General features: G+C 41.1%; 2 protein-coding genes and 1 long non-coding RNA gene across 18 annotated transcripts in view; 1 reads left to right on the top strand and 2 right to left on the bottom strand.

The window, feature by feature from the left end:
• The window catches only part of fam222ba (family with sequence similarity 222 member Ba), an 85389-nt gene extending 71120 nt beyond the window's left edge, over positions 1-14269 (bottom strand). For 7 of the 16 annotated variants that reach the window (XM_046303589.1, XM_046303586.1, XM_046303579.1 and 4 more), the window contains exon 1: positions 5060-5179. The gene's annotated coding sequence lies outside the window, so the exon portion shown is untranslated. Of the gene's footprint in view, positions 1-3298; positions 3514-5059; positions 5180-14012 lie in introns of those variants that run through there. The other 9 variants (XM_046303591.1, XM_046303580.1, XM_046303587.1 and 6 more) reach the window with 3 other exon arrangements.
• On the top strand, positions 13406-18078 carry eral1 (Era-like 12S mitochondrial rRNA chaperone 1). The gene is made up of 11 exons (XM_046303598.1): positions 13406-13675; positions 14070-14234; positions 14446-14573; positions 14700-14777; positions 14946-14992; positions 15084-15145; positions 15406-15518; positions 15705-16028; positions 16217-16366; positions 16667-16747; positions 17700-18078. The coding sequence occupies exons 1-11, from the start codon at positions 13570-13572 to the stop codon at positions 17820-17822; spliced, it is 1377 nt and encodes a 458-aa protein (XP_046159554.1). The 5' UTR covers positions 13406-13569; the 3' UTR covers positions 17823-18078.
• A 1770-nt stretch (positions 18079-19848) lies between these two features.
• On the bottom strand, positions 19849-21321 carry LOC124000702. The gene is made up of 2 exons (XR_006832651.1): positions 21180-21321; positions 19849-20687 (listed from the first exon to the last, which is right to left on the bottom strand). It is a non-coding gene; the product is annotated as an uncharacterized LOC124000702 (long non-coding RNA).
• Positions 21322-27500: the final 6179 nt, after the last annotated feature.

The following is a 27500-nucleotide window of genomic DNA, read 5'->3' as shown; positions in this document are numbered from 1 at the left end:
TTGCACAATTTCCCTAAGTAGGCCTTTAACTTTAATTTCTCTTTCCTCCGTCAAGAGGGTGGGCCACTAAAACGCTTTGCCTGTGAGGTTGACCCCCAAAAAGGAGCATGTTTTCACGTGCTTGGGTCCCAGGAAAACACAGAATTTCTCATTTGGGTCCCAGGTACAGATGAGAAAACACAGTGTGGCTTGACAGCTAGTCTCTCTCCAAAAGCGCAGGGACTCAAGTGTGGTGAATGTGGGGTACAGTGGTTTGACAGCTGTGCTGGAGATCTGAGCTCAACAGAGGTGGGTTAATAATGACACTAGCTAGTAGCCACCTCAGAGATCACATTCGTAATACCTTTCTGTACAGGAAAAGAGGGTGGCCTGTAGCCTCGCTGTGCAAATGGATGATAATTCCAAAAATGTTAGTCATGTAAGACAAGACAAGTCACCTGAGGCCATCTGCTATGCAGACAGAAATTATCTTATGAGCACAAAACCAAAACAGACACCTGTAAGTGATTTAACATTCAAAACCTCTCCTAGAATTTTGAAAGGATGATAAAATGTGATTGTGTTGGTAGCGTACATTGTTTCGGAGAAAATGTTAATTTGCCTCTAAAACGCAACATCAAATGACTGGCTTAAAATAAAACAAAATGATAAGCAGCCAAGTGGCTCATTCCACACAGAAAAGTCTTGCAACATAAAAATCTGTTTTTTTGCTACTGTATTTCACAGTAAACTGGCGGGTGCTGAATGCTAATTGCCACTAATCAATGCATCTTAATCAGCTGAAACATCAGAAAAGTGACTCAAGTTGTCTGTGATCTGTTATTCATAGCCTAGAACTCGGAGGTCTCGGAAAAATTAAGCATGGCTTTGATGTAATCTGGTGTTCCATTGCCACTGCTTAAAATGAGTATGTATGAAGATTCTTGCCTACATTTTGACCTCAGTACAGAATCTTTTGAAGCATAAAATGTTCACAGATGTAGTGTACCTGATTCACACTCTGTGAAGGCAACAATCATCTTCCCTTACAATGACCTATTATTAAATACATTAGCAACAGCTGAATATTAGGTCAGATCTAGAGCAGGGATGGGCAACTGGCGGCCTGCATGACCCCCTTTTGAAGGTCCTCGGATTAATCACCCCCCCCCGGGTCTCAACTTACTGTTGAAAGAGTATGACATGAAAGAATACATTCACGAGGAGCAATTTTGAAATTTGGTTGTACATCGCAGTCTCTCTTGTTATGTCATTCACTGATAGAAATCTGAAAATAAAATCTGTATATGGGCTAATTGACTATCTAAAATTGTTATAGTGGTCGAATTACCAGCCGGGAGGGCCCCCCAAAGATTTGTTTTGTCAGTCTCAATCAGCGATCATATTAAAAATGGCAAATATTTCTCTCCACCCTATGGCAAAATGTATAGAATTGCAGGAAATGTGCTGTAAAACAGCACATTTTCCTCTCCGCCCCATGGCAAAATGAGTATGATTGCATGAAATTAGTTACGAAATTGGTAAATCTTCTCCATGGCAAAATGTGAAGAATTGAAGCAAACTGCTTTAAAACTTGCTTTAAAACTGCAACATTTTCTCTACACCCCCACGGCAAAGTGTAGAATTGCATGAAATGAACAAACTTTTATTTTTATTATTTATTCTCTCCTCTGTCAAGAGGGGGGCCACTAAATACGTGTTGGGGGGGGGGGGGGGAAGCAAGCAAGCAGAACCGTGAGTAACTGCAGCCTCTCATGATGAGTTCAGATTTTTTTGTGGCGCCAACCAAATGTGCCCATCCCTGATCTAGAGCTAAGTATCATGGCAAATGAATCCCATTGGATGCTTGAAGTTTCTCATTTTCAAAATTAGCCTCATTGCCAAATATCTCACCAATTGCTTTCAAGTTTCCTTAAAACTTATTTGACACTAAAACCATGTAGACTTTATATGGGAATATGTCAGTCAAATTCATTAACAAAAGTGTAGGCTACATTTTGAGATTTTAGCCAACCATTTCTGCCCTCTTATTTAAACCACTCTAACACACTTTGATTAATATCCACTATATTGCTCCGCCAGGCTGAAGTGGATTAATGAAAAAAAAACATTGACAAACATGCTTTCCTCTTTATTTGCTCTCAGCTAAAGTCATGTTGCACTTGCAGGTCAATTAAACATGAACTTTAGATAACACTTATAAAGCCAGTAAGGTGCCTTCTTGCATTGGCTAATTAGTACATGCATAGGTCCCCATGCATTGTGGTGTTTTGCACTTGAGAACAATGCCTTTTCGAAATGAGAGACCATTTATCTAGCCACTCTCTCTTCATAATGAATGCATTGTTTCAAAGCCATGCTATTTGAAAGAGCAGAGCCTGTAAAGAAAATAATATGATGAATGATATGCTTAATAATATGATAATGTATATGAGTGGGGAAAATAATATTTTCATTTTCTCATCAGGATGTATTAATACATTAAAGCAAATTTAGACCACATTTCTATTCTATCCGTGTCCTTGTCCAACCATTGAGCCGTCATCATTCTAAACTTGAAATGAGAACAAATGGAGTAGTACAGCATCACGAATGTAATAGTCTTGACTCTTGAGCATCAAAACAAAACTGTCTGGGATTCATTGAAGAACGTTAAATCACTTTAATGGCTCTTCATTGTGATGAAAACATAGCACCCAGACAACAAAATTATCCCTTACAATACTCGATAATTGCACCGAGTCAAGGAGCCTGCGTTTCTCAGGAAACAAGGGTCTGAAATGTAATTATTCACCCTTTGGAAAATGTAGGGCAACTGCACAATGATGTAAAACAGCACTCTCGGGCGAACTAATGTCAAGCTCTCATTTTTGACAGAGTAAGCAGAAGATATCAGAGAGCAGAATGATTAGATCTTCTCTGTCGTAAATTAAATAACCACTCTGGCAGTAAGCAAAGGAAATAAACTTTAAAGAAGTGCCAGACTCCACGAGTAAGGACAGGACATAACACTGCTACATTATACAACCTCTTGGAGGACACTGACATTTTAATTTGTGATCAGCAACTGTACATGAGTAGACAAATCACACCCCATGTCATCACCACTGACATTAAATCACAGATGTATTACACTATTATAAACTGCAGTGGTTCTGCAACAATGCATAAAAGACAAACCTTAATCAGAATAATGAAGCAACAGCAATTGGCCTACATCCCATTACACAAGACAGTGCAAAACTGAGATGTTATTTTGACAGCACAAGTAGCTGAGCAGTAACAGAATAAAACTAACCATTTGACAAAAACGTAACGTTACTCCAGGCTCCAATTGATCATGGGTGGTATTTGATGAATCCGCACAAATACAGCAAAGATCCCATATGCTAAAAATGCATCGTAATAGATTTTCAGAATTGCAGCAAAATAAAATCCACACTTTGTAAGGAGGAGCCACCTAAACCAGATCTGTCGAGGCACACAGGCTGAAACATCCCCCTTTCTCTCCCTCAACTCTGCCCATATATATGTACAATTTTTCCCTCATCAACCCGGAAGTCACAATTTGGTTTATCCCGATTGGATCTCGTCGAATCAGTAAGACTGCCAGCATGTTTACCAATCAAATAGCTTTCTCCAATGTAAAAGGAGTAGGGATTCCGTGCGCAAGGTCGTGTGGCTGCCAGATGAGCATGATGTAAACCTTTTGTTACCTTACCAAACCTCTCACTGGTTTGTGCAAGATGAGGTCGAGATTTCACTTAACGACCAATGGAACTGTCTAAAATGTACAAACCGTGCCCACCCAGGGCACCATGCCTTGCAAAACGAACTCCACCAGTGTTTACCTTGGACTCATCCTGCACAAACTAATAATATGCTGATGTGTAAAGAGATACAACTAAAAAGCTGCGTTGTCGAGGTAGATTTTAGTCAGGCTGAACAGCAAGAAAGCAACAATACTGAGAGTTTGTCTATGAAAAAGAGGCATAGTAGCCATTATAAAACATAGGAAAAAAAGCCATACAAAATGATAACACTTGCTGACATCCTGTCCAAACCGCTTGTTGATTGTCAGATCAATCGCGATATGGTGGCATTGACGCATACCCGCCCCCTGTCTTGTTTCAAAGGCCACTGTTATTAGCTAAGTCAGGTGCTTCTCCAGTCTCTCGCTCAGCCTCCACCCCACAGAAACAGACCTCACATAAAAGGTTTACTAATTTCTCTCTTGGATGGCTACTGGATGATTAGGAGTCTGATCAAAGGAGCACAGCAATGGGGCACCACACTGCCTACTATACGCACAACAAATTCGATCTGGACCACCCACCAGCGGCAGGTTGTCCAAATGTAGAAAGCTGGCAATCAATTCAATATCCACCCCCCACAATAGAACAACACAACCGCTATTCACCCCTCGCCGAGATGAGAATATTTGAAGGAGCTGGCAGGCTTGTAAACTACATAGTTGACTTGTTGAAAATCAACCTGCGTCTAATTGAAAGCAATTAGGTAGTGGCACAATAAAGAAAGGCAAAGTAAAGACATTCTTGATATTCTAGTGAACCAATTGATTACCTGGATAGTTAGATGGCACATGTAACACAATTGTTAGGTAACGTAAGAATGCATAATTCATTTAGTTAGAATATAATGTAAAAGGTAACAGTTTAGCCTCATTGTATAGCCATCTTACAGTCCATTCAATTATGATTGACATATCATCAACATTAGTTAACTGACATAATGCGGGCTAGTTGACACATTCAATAGTGAAAACTGAAGTCTCTCGTTATGCCAAAACCTTAAATTCAGAGTTATTTGAACAAAGGAGAGGCTTTTAATCAAATGTATTGCTATTACAATAGCATGCTAACTGCTGGCTATTGATAACTCGCAGCTAGCTAACGTTAACTAATGAAACACAGAGCGAGCGGATTGATAGCTAATGTTAGAATGACTCCTTTGTTGCCGTCTCGGCTTTGCACACATTTATGACAAGTAATTACCTTCCAATGATGAATGAAATCTCATATTAGATATAAATACTTACTCTCCATGTACCTCCTCGAAAGGCATTGCTTAAAAAATCATCATGGTTTACAAATTCAAAAACAGATTTTTTGCTGTTGGACTGCTGCTGTCTGCGGCAGCAACTTCCGGCGCATGCGCAACTTTCTCAGCACACAGCAAAGTCAATATGGTGTAATTGCAGACCACAATTGTGGGCGTTTCTTGATACGAGTGTTCCCTGATATCAGGAAACGCCCATTGATACCTGCCATTGGTCAGTTCCGGTGTTATGAGTAACCGGAAGGTTGCAAGTTCAAACCCCTGAGTAGGAGCAGTCCTCCATAGGAATGAATGTAATTCTACAGTATTTCAATTAAATTTTTAAAGGAAAACATTACATGTATTTAAGTCCTTTTTTGTAGTGGGGACAGCAACATTTGTACTCTAAAAAAAATACTATGAGAAAAAAAATGTGAGCATACTAATGTGCATACAATGTGCATATAATTATATAAGCTCACATAATATAATTTCACAGTATGCATTAAGGTGTCTGTATTAGAATATACATGTCAAAAAACAGAATGTAGATATTAATAAATGCATTTCTATAGCTTCCAACAGTACCAAGATGTACCAATAGTACACATCATTAGCTACAATACCTCGGTTGTCAAAAACTGTTGTCACCGCGAACAAAATTGGCCACTGACTAATGACAAGCATCAATGGGTGTAACTTAATATCAAGAAACGCCTATATCAGAAAACACCCCTAATTGCGATCTGCAATTACACCCTTCTCAGCCAAGTCAGTCTTCTAGCTGGAAGTTTTTCCCAGGCACTGATCTAAGATCAGTTAGGTTTATATTCCAAATAATGGATTAAGGTTTTGATAGGGTTAGGCTTAGTTGGTTCTAGAACTGTGATTAGGGACATCTTCTACCTGAAACAAGTCCCAAGAAAAGAATAGGAGATATGTCATAATCTATTTAATAAACGTATGCTTGTATTATGAAATGTAATGCTCTACTTAACATTTCCAGAAAATGTTATTAGGTCAACTATTGATATCATTCATTATTGTGCCAACAATTAACGATGTGGAACATGATCATATTGATGGCAATATTCAATGCATAACATCTTGGTAAATAGGCCTACACAATATATGACTGAGCAAAAGTTTAATAATCCAAATAATTTTATGTCTACATTTGCAAGACTAGATTACAATTCATTGCGTATTACAGTAATCCAAATAATTTGTATGTACACAGAATCCAGTATTCAAGTCTTTCACCCACCTTAGTCAATAGAGTCATATGGTTTGTGATTTGATGAAGAATTCAATTGTGCAGTCGGAATTCTCGCATCAAAAGTTTGGACACCTACTCAATCAGATTTTTCTTTATTTTTACTATTTTCTACATTGTAGAGTAATAGTGAAGACATCAAAACTATGAAATAACATATATGGAATCATGTGGTAACCAAAAAACTGTTAAACATATTTTATATTTGAGATTCTTCAAAGTACTCATCCTTTTTATTTTTGAATATTTTTTTACCCCCTTTTTTCTCCCCAATTTTGTGGTATCCAATTGGTAGTAGTTACAGTCTTGTCTCATCGCTGCAACTCCCGTACGGACTCGGGAGAGGCAAATGTCGAGAGCCATGCGTCCTCCGAAACACAACCAAACCAAGCCGCACTGCTTCTTGACACAATGCCCATCCAACCCGGAAGCCAGCCGCACCAATGTGTCGGAGGAAACACTGTATACCTGGCGACCTGGTCAGCGTGCACTGCGCCCGGCCTGCCGCAGGAGTCGCTAGTGCGCGATGAGACAACGATATCCCTGCCGGCCAAACCCTCCCTAACCCGGACGACGCTGGGCCAATTGTGCGCTGCCCCATGGGTCTCCCGGTCATGGCCGGCTGCGACAGAGCCTTGACTTGAACCCAGCTAGCACTGCGATGCAGTGCCTTAGACCACTGCGCCACCCGGGAGGCCCAAGTAAACACCCTTTGCCTTGATGACAGCTTTGCATACTTGGCATTCTCTCAACCAGCTTCATGAGGTAGTCACCTGGAATGCATTTCAATTAACAGGTGTGCCTTGTTAAAAGTCCATTTGTCGAATTTCTTTCCTTCTTAATGCATTTGAGCCAATCAGTTGTGTTGTGACACGGTAGTGGTGGTACACAGAATAAATCCCTATTTGGTAAAAGACCAAGTCCAAATTATGGCAGGAACAGCTCAAATAAACAAAGAGAAATGACAGTCCATCATTACTTTAAGACATGAAGGTCAGTCAATATGGAACATCTCAAGACCTTTGTAACATTTCTTCAAGTGCAGTCGCAAAAACCATCAAGAGCTATGATGAAACTGGCTCTCATGAGGTCTGCCACAGGAAAGGAAGACCCAGAGTTACCTCTGCTGCAGTGGATAAGTTAATTATATTTAACTGCACCTCAGATTGCAGCCCAAATAAATTATTCACAGAGTTCAAGTAACAGACACAGCTCAACATCAAGTGTTCAGAGGAGACTGCGTGAATCAGGCCTCCATGTTCGAATTGCTGCAAAGAAACCACTACTAAAGGACACTAATAATAAGAAGAGACTTGCATGGGCCAAGAAACTTGAGCAATGGACATTAGACCGGTGGAAACCTGTCCTATGGTCTGATGAGTCAAAATTAGCATTTTTTGATTCCAACTGTTATGTCTTTGTGAGACGCAGAGTAGGTGAATGGATGATCTCAGCATGTGTGGTTCCCCCTGTGAAGCATGGAGGGGTGTGATGGGGTGGGGGTGCTTTGCTGGTGAAACTGTCTGTGACTTATTTAGAATTCAAGGCACACTTAACCAGCATGGCTACCACAGCATTCTGTAGCGATACGCCATCCCATCTGGTTTGCGCTTTAGTGGGATTATCATATGTTTTTCAACAGGACAATGACCCAACACACCTCCAGGCTATGTAAGGGCTATTTGACCAAGAAGGAGAGTGATGGTGCTGCATCAGATGACCTGGCCTCCACAATCCCCTGACCTCAACCAAATTGTGATGGTTTGGGATGAGGTTTGGGCAGAGTGAAGGAAAAGCAGCCAACAAGTTCTCAGCATATGTGGGAACTCATTCAAGACTGTTGGAAATCTTTCCTCATGAAGCTGGTTGAGTGAATGCCAAGAGTGTGCAATGAAGTCATCAAGGCAAAGGGTGGCTACTTTGAAGAATCTAAAATATATTTTGATTTGTTTCAAACTTTTTTTGTTACTACATGATTCCATATGTGTTATTTCATAGTTTTGATAGAAAATAGTAAAAATAAAGAAAAACCCTTGAATGAGTAGGTGTGTCCAAACTTTTGACTGGTACTGTATACAGTGCCTTGTGAAAGTATTCGGCCCCTTTGAACTTTGTGACCTTTTGGCACATTTCAGGCTTCAAACATAAAGATATAAAACTGTATTTTTTGTGAAGAATCAACAACAAGTGGGACACAATCATGAAGTGGAACGACATTTATTGGATATTTCAAACTTTTTTAACAAATCAAAAACTGAAAAATTGGGCGTGCAAAATTATTCAGCCCCTTTACTTTCAGTGCAGCAAACTCTCTCCAGAAGTTCAGTGAGGATCTCTGAATGATCCAATGTTGACCTAAATGACTAATGATGATAAATACAATCCACCTGTGTGTAATCAAGTCTCCGTATAAATGCACCTGCACTGTGATAGTCTCAGAGGTCCGTTAAAAGCGCAGAGAGCATCATGAAGAACAAGGAACACACCAGGCAGGTCCGAGGTACTGTTGTGAAGAAGTTTAAAGCCGGATTTGGATACAAAAATATTTCCCAAGCTTTAAACATCCCAAGGAGCACTGTGCAAGCGATACTATTGAAATGGAAGGAATATCAGACCACTGCAAATCTACCAAGACCTGGCCGTCCCTCTAAACTTTCAGCTCATACAAGGAGAAGACTGATCAGAGATGCAGCCAAGAGGCCCATGATCACTCTGGATGAACTGCAGAGATCTACAGCTGAGGTGGGACACTCTGTCCATAGGACAACAATCAGTCGTATATTGCACAAATCTGGCCTTTATGGAAGAGTGGCAAGAAGAAAGCCATTTCTTAAAGATATCCATAAAAAGTGTTGTTTAAAGTTTGCCACAAGCCACCTGGGAGACACACCAAACATGTGGAAGAAGGTGCTCTGGTCAGATGAAACCAAAATGGAACTTTTTGGCAACAATGCAAAACGTTATGTTTGGCATAAAAGCAACACAGCTCATCACCCTGAACACACCATCCCCACTGTCAAACATGGTGGTGGCAGCATCATGGTTTGGGCCTGCTTTTCTTCAGCAGGGACAGGGAAGATGGTTAAAATTGATGGGAAGATGGATGGAGCCAAATACAGGACCATTCTGGAAGAAAACCTGATGGAGTCTGCAAAAGACCTGAGACTGGGACGGAGATTTGTCTTCCAGCAAGACAATGATCCAAAACATAAAGCAAAATCTACAATGGAATGGTTCAAAAATAAACATATCCAGGTGTTAGAATGGCCAAGTCAAAGTCCAGACCTGAATCCAATCGAGAATCTGTGGAAAGAACTGAAAACTGCTGTTCACAAATGCTCTCCATCCAACCTCACTGAGCTCGAGCTGTTTTGCAAGGAGGAATGGGAAAAAAATTCAGTCTCTCGATGTGCAAAACTGATAGAGACATACCCCAAGCGACTTACAGCTGTAATCGCAGCAAAAGGTGGCGCTACAAAGTATTAACTTAAGGGGGCGGAATAATTTTGCACGCCCAATTTTTCAGTTTTTGATTTGTTAAAAAAGTTTGAAATATCCAATAAATATCGTTCCACTTTATGATTGTGTCCCACTTGTTGTTGATTCTTCACAAGAAAAACATCCACCCACCTGCCTGCTGCTCCCCCATTATTGACACCATTTTGAAGCATGGAGAAAATGGCATACATTGAGAGAATGTATCATTCCATTGTGTAGTATATACCATCATGCCTGCCATCATGCCTGTTGAGAGGCAGGTAATGATACATTTTTAATATAGGAATTATTATCTTTCCGCTGGGGGAAAGACAACAACAAAACAAGTTACATAGGCAACATTTTTAAAATATTGAATGGTGATTTGAATCAGCAATACTTCTTTACCATAAATGATAATAATTAGCAAGTATATGATATAATTGATTGTACGTGTCTATTTAGGATCCATATAGATTCTATGAGACATGGAAATACCTTGGTTATCATCCAGACCAGACTGTTACAATGCCCCAAGCCAAATCCTGCCTAGCCTGCAAAGCCTTACTACATCCACACACCACCTCCATCAAGTGAGGAGGGCCCAGGGGGGAGAGCTCTGTCTGAAAGCCCAATCACAGTGGCGTCAGCTGGGGATGGAGAAGTAGCAGCACAGCAGTGGGCACCATCAGGCCATAGTAAAGTTAATGATGCAGAATGGTGTCTTTTCTCCTGCCCCAGAAGAATGTCAATACAGGATGTTTAAGAACGCTGTACCTAATTACGCTTTTTCAATTCACAGCCGACATGATTGATGATTTTTGAAAGGGGGGCATTGTCGATCCACCTCACAGACAAGTCCTATTGATTGCAAGTCTAGATTGACTATTACTTTTTTCTTTAGGCCGTCATTGTAAATAAGAATTTGATCTTAACTGACTTGACTAGTTAAATAAAGGTTCAATAAAAACTTTTTAAAAATCAGAGCATCTACAGTATGTGACCTGGTGGGTGTTTTTTTCAGTGGCTAAATCATTACTTAAAAAGTATTTTGATGAAGGCCTTTATAGAGGATGTGGCAGTTGCAGCTGCTGTGTTGTGTTACTGACTTGCAATCATCTGTAATGGATTGGTGAATGCGCGGTTGCATTGGCAGCTCCCTACCTGCCTTCTCCTACAGCTCCCTCTTGACATGCTCATGTCGCAAGCTTATTTTATCATCAACTTTGTTATTCCTCACCAGCAGCAAGGTTGACAGCATCACTCTAGCACCTGCCTGTTACTTCACATCTAATGCTAGTCTGACTGCTATAGGAGATTCTGGGTAAATTTGATGTGACATAAGTTACTTTCCGCCTGGAGTCAACATAAGAGGAATGGAATTCCCTGTATGTTTTGGGGAAGGTTCCAGGCTCCATTGGCAATGACAATTAAGAAACATTACTGCTATCAAACATTACAGATGCAAGATAGAGAATTTGAATGAATTGGAAAATGAACCAGAACAGAAAATAGATCATCAAGGACAATAACCACCCAAGCCACTGCTTGTTCAGCCCGTTATCATCCAGAAGGCAAGGTGAGTACAGGTGCATCAAAGCTGGGACTGAGAGACTGAAAAACAGCTTCTATCTCAAGGCCATCAAATTATGTGGTCCTTCTGTAGCTCAGTTGGTAGAGCATGGCGCTTGTAACGCCAGGGTAGTGGGTTCGATCCCCGGGACCACCCATACGTAGAATGTATGCACACATGACTGTAAGTCGCTTTGGATAAAAGTGTCTGCTAAATGGCATATATTATTTATTATTATATTATTATTATATGTTAAATAGCCACCACTAGCACATTAGAGGTTAATGCCTCTAATGGAACACTAGTCACTTTAATAATGTTTACATATTTTGCATTACTCATCTCATATGTATATACTTTATTCTATCCCTATTCTACTGTATCTAAGTCTATGCCACTTTGACATTGCTCGCTCAATATTTATATATTCTTAATTCCATTCCTTTACTTTAGATTTATGTGTATTGTTGTGAAATTGTTAGATATTACTGTTAGATATTACTGCACCGTTAGAGCTAGAAACACAAGCATTTTTGCTACACATGCAATAACATCTGCTAAACACGTGTATGTGACAAATAACATTTGATTTGATTTGATCTTCTATGACATTATTCCAAGTGCACTTTAAATGGCAACATGGGCTCTACAATTGATAATTAAATTGTTTGCAGGCATAGTCATTTTGTTATTTTTGGAGGGAGCCCTTTCCCTTTGTGTAAATGTTTTGCAGGCACATTCATTTTGTTATTTTTGGAGAGAGCCCTTTCCCTTTTTGAAGGCCAAAGTTAATGCAGTCATAGAAAGAACTCTGATGGCCATGTGAGGAAAGCCCTGAGGGAGCAATGGCCTTGAATGAATGTGTGGCTGTGCGTGCATGTGAGAGAGAGAGAGAGAGAGAGAGAGAGAGAGAGAGAGAGAGAGAGAGAGAGAGAGAGAGAGAGAGAGAGAGAGAGAGAGAGAGAGAGAGCTCAGTTCAAACATACTGATCCTCAAATATCCTTTAGTTTCCAGTTCCATTAAAAGTATATTCTACAGTGAGTGTCTGCTAAAGGCTCTATTTTTGCTGCTCCCTCTTTTTCGGCAGAGCTTTCAGTTAAATGATGACAGATTGTGAGCTACCTGATATCCTTCATCATTCTTCCCAGTGGAGGTGTTTGTTCCGCCCTGAGTGGGTCCTGGAGGACTAACAAGCAGCCGGCATGTTTAAAGGACTATGGAGAAACATCTGCTCTCTCTTGCTTTACTTGCGATGAGAATGAAAACAACACAATAAAATAGAACAAATCAATCTATCAACTATAAATACACTCCCCTATCCTCAGTGCAGAATTTTGGATGATCAAATCCCCTTTTTGTCAATTTCTTGTGGTAAATTGAGTTTGCAAGAAAGGAATTTCACTTTACTAATGCATGACATTAAAAACTTGAAATTAGTAAGCAAGGCCATTTTGGCAGCTTTGCTGCATATTCCCCAGGATAACGCATTGCTTTAAGTCCTAAAGCCCAGGGTGTTTCGACTACAGTGTTTTTCCAAACTGTGGTGCATGTGGGCACCCCCAGGGGTAAACAAGTCAGCTGGAAGGTGTACATACATAGCCCACTTGGACTGACAATCTGTAATGGCAGACTTGTCTGTTGCTATTTTTTCATGTATATTATCAAGCCATTTTTATCAGTTTGATGATCCATAGGCCTATATTATCCTTACAAGTTTAAGTTAATTTACTTTCAGTTGAGTATTATTTTACCAGAGTTAATTAGCAGAGAGATTGCTATTGTGGCCAATTGCAATGGCTCAGTAGATAAATGATTTATCATGGATGTAATGTGGTCCTTCTCTATGTTATGTGGTTTTCTATATAGTGTTCCAAAATTGCTTTAACCATTTTCGATTGGGGTTGAGAGCATTTGATAAATGGCCTCAGAAGCCAAGCAAGAAAGATCACTGGCGTTTCTTCCTCTTGTTCGCTAGGGGGCAGTAAAGCCAATGCTCGCCACAATCACCAAGCAGACACTCTTCCAAGACAAAACCACTCTTTGGTTTGTCCATCATGGCTGCGCCCCTAGTTCAATGTGAAAGTAAGCGATCATGCTGCCATGAAGTAACCTTGCGCTACATATAGAGTCACCGAAGTATGTTTGAATTTCAGCGATAACTCGGCCAGATAAGTTTATATCATAAATGGCTTTCCGTGTGAGCATCTCGATTTTCGGGAAATCTTTACGTGTTCCGAGAATTGCTAACGTGTCTGCGCCACTGGAAAATGCGTCACCGTTTCTCAGAACGGGTCAGTCATCTACCTTATCTGCTAAACTAGATTTAATATCTCAAAATAATAAGCGATGATGCAAATGTAATAGCATTTCCCCTATCCAGAAATATACTTAATTTTGTCCGAAACAAATGTCTTATTAGATTTTCTTGTCAGGCATGACAGCCATACCTTATAGTTGGCTGACTAGCTAATCAGATATAGTCAGCCAACGTTAGTTATTTCATTTTGAAGAAATTGATCTATTGATGTCAGGTTACATACATGTAATTTAGCTAGAATTAATTTGGAAAAAAGTCAGATTCGTGCGTCATTGTAAACTAACGTTAGGCATAACAGTTGCATAAATTACCTGGCAAGTCTACGCAGTAATGGTGATAATCTCGATGTCTCTGTTGCTTTGGTTTAGGAAGGGCTGCCCGTCGTCCAGGGACCAATAATGGACACGGTTTTCGCTTCACTCCTGCCTGTTTTATTACATCGGATGCGTTTTTGAGCAGACTGGAGAAAGGCAAAGCGGCGGAGACAGATGACACTCTTTATCACTATCCAACCTCAGTTCTGCCCGACAGCGGTAATCACAACTGCTGCCTCTGAAAATTAAAGAGTTGGTTACCTCCGGGTTTAGGGCATCGCAGTACAGTTTCGCCTTATCGAAATGCTGCGCACTGAATGAATGTCTAAGAATATTATATATATATTCCCTTGTATTCTGTAGATCTGTATTATGTATTTCATATTTTACTCATACATCTGATAAGTCAACCCCTAAACTCTTGTTTCAGCTGAACAATTATCATTGCTGGTGAAGGATCCAGATCAACCAGAGAACTCAAAGGTTTTAAGAGTGGCCATCATTGGTGCCCCAAATGCTGGGAAGTCCACACTGTCCAACCAACTGCTTGGCAGAAAGGTACTTTACTTTATTGTAATGGCCAGTTTCTTCACTTTAAGTTGTACACATATGCATCATGAGTCACTCTTAAGTCAGTCAGGAGTGTATTTCCATGAACACCAGTTTCTCTGAACATGATCATAGGTGTTTGCCGTTTCCAAGAAAGTGCACACCACACGGTCCCGTGCCCTTGGCGTTCTCACAGAAGACGACACACAAATTGTGAGAATCAGCTCACAGACCTTGCATTTAGAATTGCAGCAATTTGACAAGTGTTTGTTTGTTTTTCAGGGCAATCTTACATTATGTACAGTATCTGCCCAATATACAAACTTTAGATGTATTAGATAACCAAACTTGTACATGCTTACTTATACATTGTCTCTCTAGATTTTACTGGACACTCCTGGACTCACTACACCTACAAAAGTCAAGAGGTGATTTGTTACACATGTTTCATTACTGTGGTATTATAGTGATTAAATGAAATAGGTGAATTTCCAACAGTGCTATTTATCTTCTCCACAGGCACCAGCTGGAGAAGTCTCTCCTCGAGGATCCTTGGAATACAGTCAAGGAAGCTAGTCTTGGTACTGTGTGACTCTTCACTTTTTGCAACTTTTCGGGCACTCAGATGATTGGCCATAACTCGCCCATTGCTTTAAAGCATTACTCTATGCTTTTTAAACAGTATGTTGTCCCATACATTTTCACATTTCATTTGAAATAAATAATTTTGTGGGCAAATGTCAATGCACTGCATTGATTTTTCATGTATATAGGATTATGCGTGAGTGTCACTGGCCTATGCCATCATCTTAATGTCCTCTTCTTGTTGTTATTGCTTCAGTGGTGGTAATGGTAGATGTGTCAGACAAGTGGGCCTGCAACAAGCTAGACTTTGAGGTCCTGAAATGCCTGACCCAATACCCAGATGTCCCAGCAGTCCTAGTTCTCAATAAGGTACAACTTATTCATCACATGCATGCAAACCTCATCCTCTCCATGGCCTTGTCAATAATAACTGATCATATGTGCTGAGGTGAGATCATGGTTGTCATATGATATTATGCATTATTATGATGTAATAAATTCGGAACTGTCTGCTACATGAATTGGCACATGAACTGTGTAATGTGTATGGCACAGGTTGACATGCTGAAGAGCAAGAGCAGGTTGTTGGAGATCACAGCAGATCTGACATGTGGAGTGGTGAACGGCCGGAAGCTGCAGGTCCGCAGGATGATCAAGCCACCCTGGGCTGAGAGGAGGACAGACAGGGAGGCTAGGACATCAGGGTCTGGAGATGAGGACATGCCGGGTGGTGATGTGGCTCATGGTGAGGGCAGTGAGGCCCAGTCAGGGCTGAGTAAGGAGCAGCTTAGGGTTCTGAAGACCCAACAGGGCTGGGCTCACTTCAAGGACGTCTTCATGCTCTCTGCTGTGGATGGAGAGGATGTGGAGACACTGAAGGTAATGTTAGCATATGGTGATATAGGGACTTATGAATCAATGCATCTAATACTAAATTGACAAGTACATTCAATGTAGAATTATTTGAGTTATTTGAAAGCCATGGACATCAATTGTAGCTATGTTGATGTATAACACTTAACTAACAATTAACAATTGCTGTTGACATCTGTCTGTCTGCTCTACAGAGATACCTATTAGTGGGGGCAAAGCCTGGGTCTTGGCAATACCACAGTGATGTCCTGACAGATCAGACTCCTGAGGAGATCTGCACCAACACTGTCAGAGAGAAGCTTCTGGAATATCTGCCCAAAGAAGTCCCTTACACAATGACGCAGGTGACTCGTCATTACAGACACACACAGACTGCAGAGCCAGACAATGCACTGCACTCATATAGCCATATGCCGATATAGTGCGTGTGCATGTGCATGTGTCAACCATTTTAACTGTCAAGCACTATCTCCCATCCCAGCTTGAGATGTATTGTAGGGCCAGTGTCCAATCACAATTATTTTTGACTCTTTAGTCCCTAATATCTATCTGTATGCCAGATATAGATGTAGCACATATAGAGAAATACTCATGGTAGTACTACTTTTGAAATTATATTAACTTTTTATTTCTCGCAATTGCAGGCCATTGACTTGTGGCACGACAGGGAGAATGGAGAGCTGGATATAGCAGTAAAACTGTATGTGAAGAAAGAAAGTCACATGGTAAGTGTGCTGCATTTCTCAGTACTATTTTCAATGTAGATTTCGATATGTCCCCTGTTGTGAAACATGTCAAGGAGCACCACTACCAACCTAACTACATTACTAATGAACACGTGAGAAGCCATCAGTGGAAGGAGATAAAGACGAGGAGAAAAGCTGCTCTATGGTTTGGCCCTTCACATAGACCTGTCAATGTGTCGGTTCATCTGAACCGTCTCTTTGACGTATTTTCCTCCTCCCTTAAAATCACATCCCCATTGTGAGTCTACAGCTTGATTCTATGTGATATCTCTATCAGGGTTGGGGTCAATTCCACTTCAATTTAGTAAATTCCGGAAGTAAATTGAAATTGCAAATTGAAATTCCGAGCAATGAGGAAAATTGGAATTTCAGTTTTCTTTCTGAGTTGAAATGGAGTTCAGGCCAACTGATCTGTGTCCAGTCACACCCATCTCCACCTAATGTTGCGATATGAAGCTGCTCTACCATGTGTTCTCATACTGATAGTTACATGTGTAGATAAACTGTGTCCTCAGACTCACGAGTTTCAAGTCACGATACCCGGTCTTCTTTAGCCTCTTCTTTAGCCTGTAATACCTTGTAAATATCTGAGCACTCCTTTTTAAACCATACATTTTTAATGGCAGACAGACAGGATGGATGTGAGCCTACATCTGCGTTGGTGCAGCAGTGCTCAAAGTGATTCAAACCTGACCCCTGCACCAGACTGCTCTCTAGGTTTTTATTCAGCTAAGGGAATGGTGACAAAGTTGAAAATCATTGATTTACTGTATATTTAGTTGTTAGGACCTAGTGATTATTACAGTATACATTGTTCATATCTGCTGTGGTAACTGTGGCCCTCTTGTGGACTTAAAACATTGACATATTGAAATGCATGCTCATATTATTATACTGTATTTCATCTGTCCTTCATTTCTCCTGATGACAGAAAATGGTGATTGGCCAGGCTGGTCAGATGGTTGCCAGGATAGCCAGAGAGGCTGGAGACGACCTAAGCACAGTGTTCCTCAGGGAGGTCAAGCTGAGGCTCTCTGTGAAGGTGAAGAACTGACGAGGATTATGATGAACTGAGTGTTATGATCATCTGGGGGACAGTTTTATGGTGGCCTTGTGAATAGGAAATGAACACTGTTGGACTCACTATTTTCAAGGAAAGATCTGACTGGTTTCTACTTCTTAACTATCAAATCAAAGTTTATTTGTCACATGCACCGAGTACAACCGGTGTAGACCTTACAGTGAAATGCTTACTTACAGGCTCCAACCAATAGTGCAAAAAAGGTATTAGGGGAACAATGGGTAAGTAAAGAAATAAAACAACAGTGAAAAATAACAGTAGCGAGGCTAGATACAGACACCGGTTTGTCAGGCTGATTGAGGTAGTATATACATGTAGATATGGTTCAAGTGACTATGCATATATGATGAACAGAGAGTAGCAGTAGCGTAAAAGAGGGGTTGGTGGGTAGTGGGACACAATACTGATAGCCCAGTTAGACAATGTGTGGGAGCACTGGTTGGTTGGGCCAATTGAGGTAGTATGTACATGAATGTATAGTTAAAGTGACTATGCATATATGATAAACGGAGAGTAGCAGGGAGGGGGCACACAATGTAGCCATTTGATTACCTGTTCAGGAGTCTTATGGCTTGGGGGTAAAAACTGTTGAGAAGCATTTTTGTCCTAGACTTGGCACTCTGGTACCGCATGCCATGCGGTGGTAGAGAGAACAGTCTATGATTGGGGTGGCTGAGGTCTTTGACAATTTTTAGGGCCTTCCTCTGACACCGCCTGGTGTAGAGGTCCTGGATGGCAGGCTACTTAGCCCCAGTGATGTACTGGGCCGTACGCACTACCCTCTGAAGTGCCTTGCGATCGGAGGCCGAGCAATTGCCGTACCAGGCAGTGATGCAACCAGTCAGGATGCTCTCGATGTTGCAGCTGTAGAACCTTTTGAGGTTCTCAGGACCCATGCCAAATCTTTTTAGTTTCCTGAGGGGGAATACGCTTTGGACAGACCTGTAGCTAAAATGTGCTGCTGAGAGCTTGTAAAGGCTCATCATGAGTCAGCTAGTGAGATAGCTATCAGAAACAGAGAGACAGCACTCTCCCCTGGAACTTGGTCCCAGCCTCATCTACAGTCACTTCTCTCAAGGGTCAGAATACTGTGTTCTTGCACAAGCATTCTTCTTACGTAAAAGATGACTTGCAGATATTTGTTTTTCCTTTCAGAGCTTCTGTAAGATTTTCTTTTAATTTCAATTTTGACCTCTTAATTAAACAGCTCTATTTTGGTGTGTGTGTGGTGGGGGTTGGGCCGAGCTGTGAAAAGGTTTCTGGTTTATCTTGGGCTTCCAGAAGCTTCCCCTTGGCATTAGACCTCTGCTAGCCTGGCCTGCTGATAATTGAACTGGGAGTAGCACAGTCATGTTCTGTCTGTCGAATGTCCCTGTTGTTCTATCCAGCCCCTGCCTATCTCCGTCTCGCACTCTCTTGCTCAGCTGCCCATTGCAGTCCCCTCAAGCCTCCATTTCTATCACTCTTTCTTTTGTCTCTCATAGCAAAACTCAGCCCGAGAACTGAATTCTCAACTCTTTAATGGAAGGCAAAATGCAGCGCTAACCTGCTTGTAAAATGGGTCAGATAATAGTGATTAGGTTCACCCCCCCCCCCCCGTGAGTTTGCTCTGAGCTTCTTTCTCTATCCAGGCTACCTTGATGAATAACAAGTGTGTGCCCTCTGTGGCCTAAAGGAAGGGCAAAGAGCGAAAAAGAGAGGAAAGGCTGGAGTGTCTCAATGAAGAGACCGAGAGGGCTGTGATGTCTTGTTTACTGTGTACAGAAACAGCTGCTCTCCATTGATTACTGACATTTACACTGCTAACTTGTGTAGAATGCTAGACTTGATCTCAGATTAGACTAACCAACTGCTTTTTAAAGCTGTACACTGTGGATATGAAATTGAATAAATAAACTAAACATTCATACAATTGTATGTGTAACCTGCAAATGCATTAAGGTGGTAACCTTGGTAACAGTATTCCACCTTTAGAGTAAGATGTACACCCAGACATTGATAGTAATTTGCTTTTGAATTAAAACATTTATTTCACAAGTCAACAAACACCTTACAATTAAAATATCTAAATCAGTTCTTATACACAATTCTGGTTCTTGGTATTACTAATCTGTTGTAAACAAATGCTCCTTTGTTGCAAGGAAGAAAAGTCCAGTCCACCCGTTTTTAGTTTCCTTTGTCGCAACTCCAGATGACATTGAGAAGCAGCAATAGAACCCTTACCATTGCTAAAACTCAGTAATGGTAACGGTTTGATCGCCACCCTCTAGCTTCCAACCGCATCTGTCCATCCGTTTGTGTGTGTACTACTGTAGCTATTACATTGAGAGGTGTCAATAGAACCCTTACCATTGCTAAAACTCAGTAATGGTAACGGTTTGATCGCCACCCTCTAGCTTCCAACCGCATCTGTCCATCCGTTTGTGTGTGTACTACTGTAGCTATTACATTGAGAGGTGTCAATAGAACCCTTACCATTGCTAAAACTCAGTAATGGTAACGGTTTGATCGCCACCCTCTAGCTTCCAACCGCCAGCAGCGTCTGTCCATCCGTTCGTGTGTGTACAAATGTAGCTATGACATTGAGAGGCGTCAATAGAACCCTTACCATTGCTAAAACTCAGTAATGGTAACGGTTTGATCGCCACCCTCTAGCTTCCAACCATCAACAGTGTGTGGGGGTGCTGATAGTAGCTAGAAGGGGGAATGAGACCCTGGATAGTACATCATCTATACTGTAGTGTCACCATAACGAACTTACAGTATATGATGATATCCTGTCCAGGGTACAAGACCAACATACAATGTCCCATGATGACTTCACCTAAATGAATAAACCTGTTGGAAAAAAAGAGAATGGATATTACATATTAAACACACACAAACCAATACAGAGAAACCGGTTTGAGTCAATATGTTGTTAATGTATTAACATTGAGAAGTCAACCACCCTGGGTATGAATACAATATGCATGCTATATTCTAGAATGATATTATATTTTCCCAGACATAAAATGCATGCGTGATCCACAGAAATGTCAGGTGTCCAAATCTTTTTGAGGACTCCTATTGCAAGACTAACCAAGTGCAGGTCCCACATTGCATTATATCGATAGCGTGTACATGCGTTCCTTTGATGCAATTGCTTGTGGTTAACTAAAAAAAACACTTGCAGATCCTCATAATAGAGGACCTTCTCTAAACATCAGCTCTCTCCCCTAATGATCCACCTTCAAATGAAGCACAACCGACAGCGGTAGATGTTTCGTGACTTGGTTAGGTGATCAAAAATGTCTGTAAATATCACAGAATTGGCCTTTAAGTGCTCACCTCCACATCTGTTCTGTCTGCGTTGTCCTCAGTCTCCTCTTGAAGAACAAAGTGTTATTTAAGGGTGTTGATGGTGCTCTTAACACGCTGCTCTGGTTTACAACCACCAGCACATCTCCAACAGCACCAGGTTGTTCACAGACCCCTGACAGCTTGGAATGGTCTCCTTTAAGGCCACCAGCTCATTTACATATGGTGATGACATCACAGCTCTGGTCCCCTTATCTATCATGTTCTGGGTCTGGTCCAGTTTGTCTCTGACCAATGACATGCCCCCACCCCTTCTAATCAGACCCCAAACAGTTTTGCAATAACAGGTGTTTGACATCTCGCCTCGACGCCCCTCCATACCCCCATACAAAGTACGTTTTTATGGAAAGAGATACTAGGGCCTTATTTTGGCATGGTTATTTGACCTACACCATATACAGTACATTCGGGAAAGTATTCAGACCCATGACTTTTAACACATTTTGTTACGTTACAGCCTTATTCTAAAATGGATTTTCTTTTAAATTCCCCCTCCTCAATCTACACACAATACCCCATTATGACAACGCAGAAACAGGTTTTTAGAAATGTGTGTAAAACCCCCATCCCGGAAATATTACATTTACATAAATATTCAGACCCTTTACTCAGTACTTTGTTGAAGCACCTTTGGCAGCGATTACAGCCTTGAGTCTTCTTGGGTATGACTCAAGGTGACTGATTGGTGGAGTGTTGCAGAGTTGGTTATCCTTCTGGAAGGTGCTCCCATCTCCACAGAGGAACTCTGGAGCTCTGTCAGTGACCATCAGATTCTTGGTCACCTCCCTGAGAAAGTCCTTTCTCCCCCAATTGCTCAGTTTGGCCAGGAAACCAGCTCTGGCAAGTCTTGATGGTTCCAAACTTCTTCCATTTAAGAATGATGGAGGCCATTGTGTTCTTGGGGACCTTCAATGCTGCAGAAATGTTTTGGTAACCTTCCCCAGATCTGTGCCTCGACACAATCCTGTCTCGGAGCTCTACGGACAATTCCTTCGACCTCGAGGCTTGGTTTTTGCTCTGACATGCACTGTCAACTGTGTATATAGACCGGTGTGTACCTTTCCAAATAATGTGCAATCAATTGAATTTACCACAGGTGGACTTCAAGTTGTAGAAACATTTCAAGGATGATCAATGGAAACAGGATGCACCTGAGCTCAATTTTGGGTTTGAATACTTATGTAAATAAGGTATCTGTTTTTTATAAATTAGCGAAAATGTATCAACCTGTTTTCGCTTTGTCATTATGTTTTTTTGTGAGTAGATTGAGGGAAACATTAATCAATTTTAGGTTAAGGCTGTAACGTAACAAAATGTGTTAAACGAGAAGGGGTCTGAATACTTTCCAAATGCACTGTATACACACACAAGTATGTGGACACCCTTCAAAATTGTGAATTTGGCTATTCCAGCCACACTCGTTGCTGACGTGTATAAAATCGAGCACACAGCCATGCAGTCTCCATAGACAAACATTGGCTGTAGAATGGCCTTGCTGAAGAGCTCAGTGACTTTCAACGTGTCACCGCGATAGGATGCCACCTTTCTAACAAATCAGTTCGTCAAATTTCTCTCTTCGTCAACTATAAGTGCTGTTATTGTGAAGTGGAAAAATCTAGGAGTAACAACGGCTCACCCGCAAAGTGGTAGGCCACACAAGCTCACAGAACTGGACTGCTGAGTGCTGAAGTGCGCAAAAATCGTCGTTGCAAAACTCACTAGTGAGTTCCAAACTGCCTCTGGAAGCAACATCAGCACAATAACCTTTTGGTTGGGAGCTTCATGAAATCGGTTTCCATGGCCGAGAGCTGCACACTAGCCTAAGATCAGCATATACAATGCCAAGCGTTGGCTGGAATGGTGTAAAGTTCGCTGCCATTGGACTCTGAAGCAGTGTAAATGCGTTCTCTGGAGGGATGAATCACACTTCACCATCTGGAAGTCTGACTTACAAATCTGGGTTTGGCGGATGCCAGGAGAACACTACAGTGCCTTGCAAAATGATTAATCCCCCTTGCCGTTTTTCCTATTTTGTTGCGTTACAACTTGTAATTTAAATGGATGATTTTTAATTTGATTTAATATAATGGACATACACAAAATAGTATAAATAGGAAATAGAAAAAATATCTTGTTTAAAAAATTCCCAAAATATTTTCCTTTTAAAAAGATCAGAAACTTTGAACATCCCACGGAGAACCATTAAATCCATTATTAAACAATGTAAAGAATATGGCACCTCAAAAAAACTGCCAAGAGATGGCTGCCCACCAAAACTCACAGACCAGGCAAGGAGGGTATTATTCAGAGAGGCAACAAAGAGACCAAAGATAACCCTGAAGGAGCTGCAAAGCTCCGTAGCGAAGACTGGAGTATCTGCCCATAGGACCACTTTAAGCCGTACACTCCACAGAGCTGGGCTTTACGGAAGAGTGTCCAGAAAAAAGACATTGCTTCACCTCTTTGAAAAATAAAATAAGCAAACACGTTTGGTGTTCACCAAAGGGCAGGTGGGAGACTCCACAAACATATGAAAGAAGGTACTCTGGTCAGATGAGACTCAAATGTAGCTTTTTGGCCATAAAGGCCATAAAGGAAAATTCTATTTCTGACGCAAACCCTACACCTCTCATCACCCTGAGAACACCAACACAATGATGTTTTTCATCAACAGGGACTGGGAAACTGGTCAGAATTTAAGGAAATTCTTGAAGGGAAACCTGTTTCAGTCTTCCAGAGATTTGAGACTGGGATGGATGTTCACCTTCCAACAGAACAATGACCCTAAACATACTGCTAAAGCAACACTCGAGTGGTTTAAGGAAAAACATTTAAATGTCTTGGAATGGCCAAGTCAAAGCCCAGACCTCAATCCAATTGAGAATCTGTGGTATGACTTAAAGATTGCTGTACTCCAGCAGAACCCATCCAACTTGAAGGAGCTGGAGCAGTTTTGCCTTGAAGAATGGGCAAACATCCTAGTGGCTAGATGTGCCAAGCTTATAGAGACATACCCCAAGAGACTTGCAGCTGAAATTGCTGCAAAAGGTGGCTCTACAAAGTATTGACTTTGGGGGGTGAATAGTTATGCAAGCTCAAGTTTTCCATTATTTTGTCTTATTTCTTGTTTGTTTCACCCCAAAAATATTTTGCGTCTTCAAAGTGGTAGGCATGTTGGGTAAATCAAATGATACAATCCCCCCACCCAAATATATTTGAATTCCAGGTTGTAAGGCAACAAAATAGCAACAACTGTAAAGTTTGGTGGAGGGGGAATAATGGTCTGGAGATGCTTTTCATGGTTCGGGCTAGGTCCCTTAGTTCCAGCGAAGGGAAATATTAACGCTACAGCATACAATGACATTCTAGACAATTCTGTGGTTTCAAACTTTGTGGCAACAGTTTGGGGAAGGCCCTTTCCTGTTTCAGCATGACAATGCCCCCTTGCACAAAGTGAGATCCATAAAGAAATGGTTTGTCGAGATCGGTGTGGCCTTGACTGGCCTGCACAGAGCCCTGACCTCAACCCCATCAAAAACCTTTCGGATGAATCGGAATGCCAACTGCGAGCCTGGCCTAATCGCTCAACATCAGTGCCCGACCTCACTAAAGCTTGTGTCTGAATGGAAGCAAGTATCCGCAGCAATGTTCCAACATCTAGTGGAAAGCCTTCCCAGAAGAGTGGAGACTGTTATAGCAGCGAAGGGGGAGTGACCAACTCCATATTAATGGCCATGATTTTGGAATGAGATGTTTGACGAACAGGTGTCCACATACTTTTGGTCATGTAGTGTATCTTTCCACCATCACATTTTAAGAGGTGTTTTGTTTTACATCTTGTCTAATTATTTTTTGTCAATATTCAGACGCACCCAAGCAAACATTGTTCAAACATGACGTGAACTTAACTGGTTATTGAAGTAACTGAATAATTTAACATTATGACTTGAAGAGAACCACCTAAGAAACAGACAACTGAGATGATTCCTCTTGAAACTTTCAAAAATGTGTTGCAACAGCACATCCATACAGATTTTCCCTACCACACAGACTTTATAGTTCATGCCATGGAAATGCAATCAATTGCGGCTTAGATCTTGAGTACAAAGGAAAGGGTACCCAAGCATCAGCAGCTCATTTCAACTGAATATGATGCAATGACTCTTCTTGATGTAGATGTTTGTCGTTTGAATCATCTACATATCAAATATAACTGCAACCATCTTCCAGGAGCTTTCATTGTGGGTGGCATTATATGGCACCATATTTGTATCATATTTCAACTAAATTAAATGTATGGATGATGTACGCGGGAGGTGTCAGGTGACACGGTTTAGGGTGAGGGCTGGGTGAGGGTGACAACCCAGTCACAGTGGAGACTGACTCTCCAGTTTGGGTGCGGACCAAGGGTGTTTGATTGGTTGGGTTGAGCCTAAAGATAAAGACGTTAGCAGGCCTATCTGGGCGGCACCAGACTATGGGCTAGGGAAATAGATTTCCGTGAATTTTACATCGCATTATTTTCTGTGGCCAGGCAAACATGAACGAACACGAGGACATGCATTTATTTGAGTGTTGAATGATTTTTACAAAATGTCTGTCCATCCAGTGACATCAGACAGACATGAGAAGGTCATGTTACTGTATGCTATTTGTTTGTGCCCAGAATGAAGGTTTGTCTATTTGAGTGTCAGGCTTTTACATTTTGTTTTTATCAGAGTTTTATTTACTGTTTTGTCTTGCTTTACTCTGTAGGGATTGTTTCACATTTCACACGTGATAAGTGAAATTAAATGAGCTATTAACATAATGACTTATCAGATGCAAGTATTGGAAAAATAAAAAATGACCTAAAATATCCCCAAAAGAAAATGAACATGCAGGACTCTTGGGTAATACGCCTGATGCAGTGAATTTTGTAGTGTAGTAACTTGAATGAAAGTAAGTTGCTATTTATATACATTTATAGAACTGTTCTGTAATGTTCTGTTTTACCTCCGCAAAACATGAGTCTCCAGTCCATATATGTTCTTTGAGGGCCCTGTATCTTCTTATGCTGGGATAAGATATTTGTAAGCTCTATGAAATGTGCATATAATATGTAGAATGACATATCCATTCCTAATGATACCAAATACTTCACACTGAAAGACGTTATGCTACCAGTAAGAAAAAATATAGTTTACTTATCTAAAAAGGTACTTTGAAAAAGTATACTGAACAAAATTATAAACGCAACAAATCAAGTCAAATCTAATCAAATTTTATTTGTCACATACACATGGTTAGCAGATGTTAATGCGAGTGTAGCGAAATGCTTGTGCTTCTAGTTCCGACAATGCAGTGATAACCAACAAGTAATCTAACTAACAATTCCAAAACTACTGTCTTATACACCGTGTAAGGGGATAAAGAATATGTACATAAGGATATACGAATGAGTGATGGTACAGAGCAGCATACAGTAGATGGTATCGAGTACAGTATATACATATGAGATGAGTATGTAGACAAAGTAAACAAAGTGGCATAGTTAAAGTGGCTAGTGATACATGTATTACATAAGGATGCAGTCGATGATGTAGAGTACAGTATATACGTATGCATATGAGATGAATAATGTAGGGTAAGTAACATTATATAAGGTAGCATTGTTTAAAGTGGCTAGTGATATATTTACATAATTTCCCATCAATTCCCATTATTAAAGTGGCTGGAGTTGGGTCAGTGTCAATGACAGTGTGTTGGTAGCAGCCACTCAATGTTAGTGGTGGCTGTTTAACAGTCTGATGGCCTTGAGATAGAAGCTGTTTTTCAGTCTCTCGGTCCCAGCTTTGATGCACCTGTACTGACCTCGCCTTCTGGATGATAGCGGGGTGAACAGGCAGTGGCTCGGGTGGTTGATGTCCTTGATGATCTTTATGGCCTTCCTGTAACATCGGGTGGTGTAGGTGTCCTGGAGGGCAGGTAGTTTGCCCCCGGTGATGCGTTGTGCAGACCTCACTACCCTCTGGAGAGCCTTACGGTTAAGGGCGGGGCAGTTGCCATACCAGGCGGTGATACAGCCCGCCAGGATGCTCTCGATTGTGCATCTGTAGAAGTTTGTGAGTGCTTTTGGTGACAAGCCGAATTTCTTCAGCCAACTGAGGTTGAAGAGGCGCTGCTGCGCCTTCTTCACGACGCTGTCAGTGTGAGTGGACCAATTCAGTTTGTCTGTGATGTGTATGCCAAGGAACTTAAAACTTGCTACCCTCTCCACTACTGTTCCATCGATGTGGATAGGGGGGTGTT

The sequence above is a fragment of the Oncorhynchus gorbuscha genome, linkage group LG16 (genome assembly GCF_021184085.1).
Source record: "Oncorhynchus gorbuscha isolate QuinsamMale2020 ecotype Even-year linkage group LG16, OgorEven_v1.0, whole genome shotgun sequence".
Classification (NCBI taxonomy): Eukaryota; Metazoa; Chordata; class Actinopteri; order Salmoniformes; family Salmonidae; genus Oncorhynchus; species Oncorhynchus gorbuscha.
This window is presented reverse-complemented; position numbering and strand designations above follow the sequence as displayed.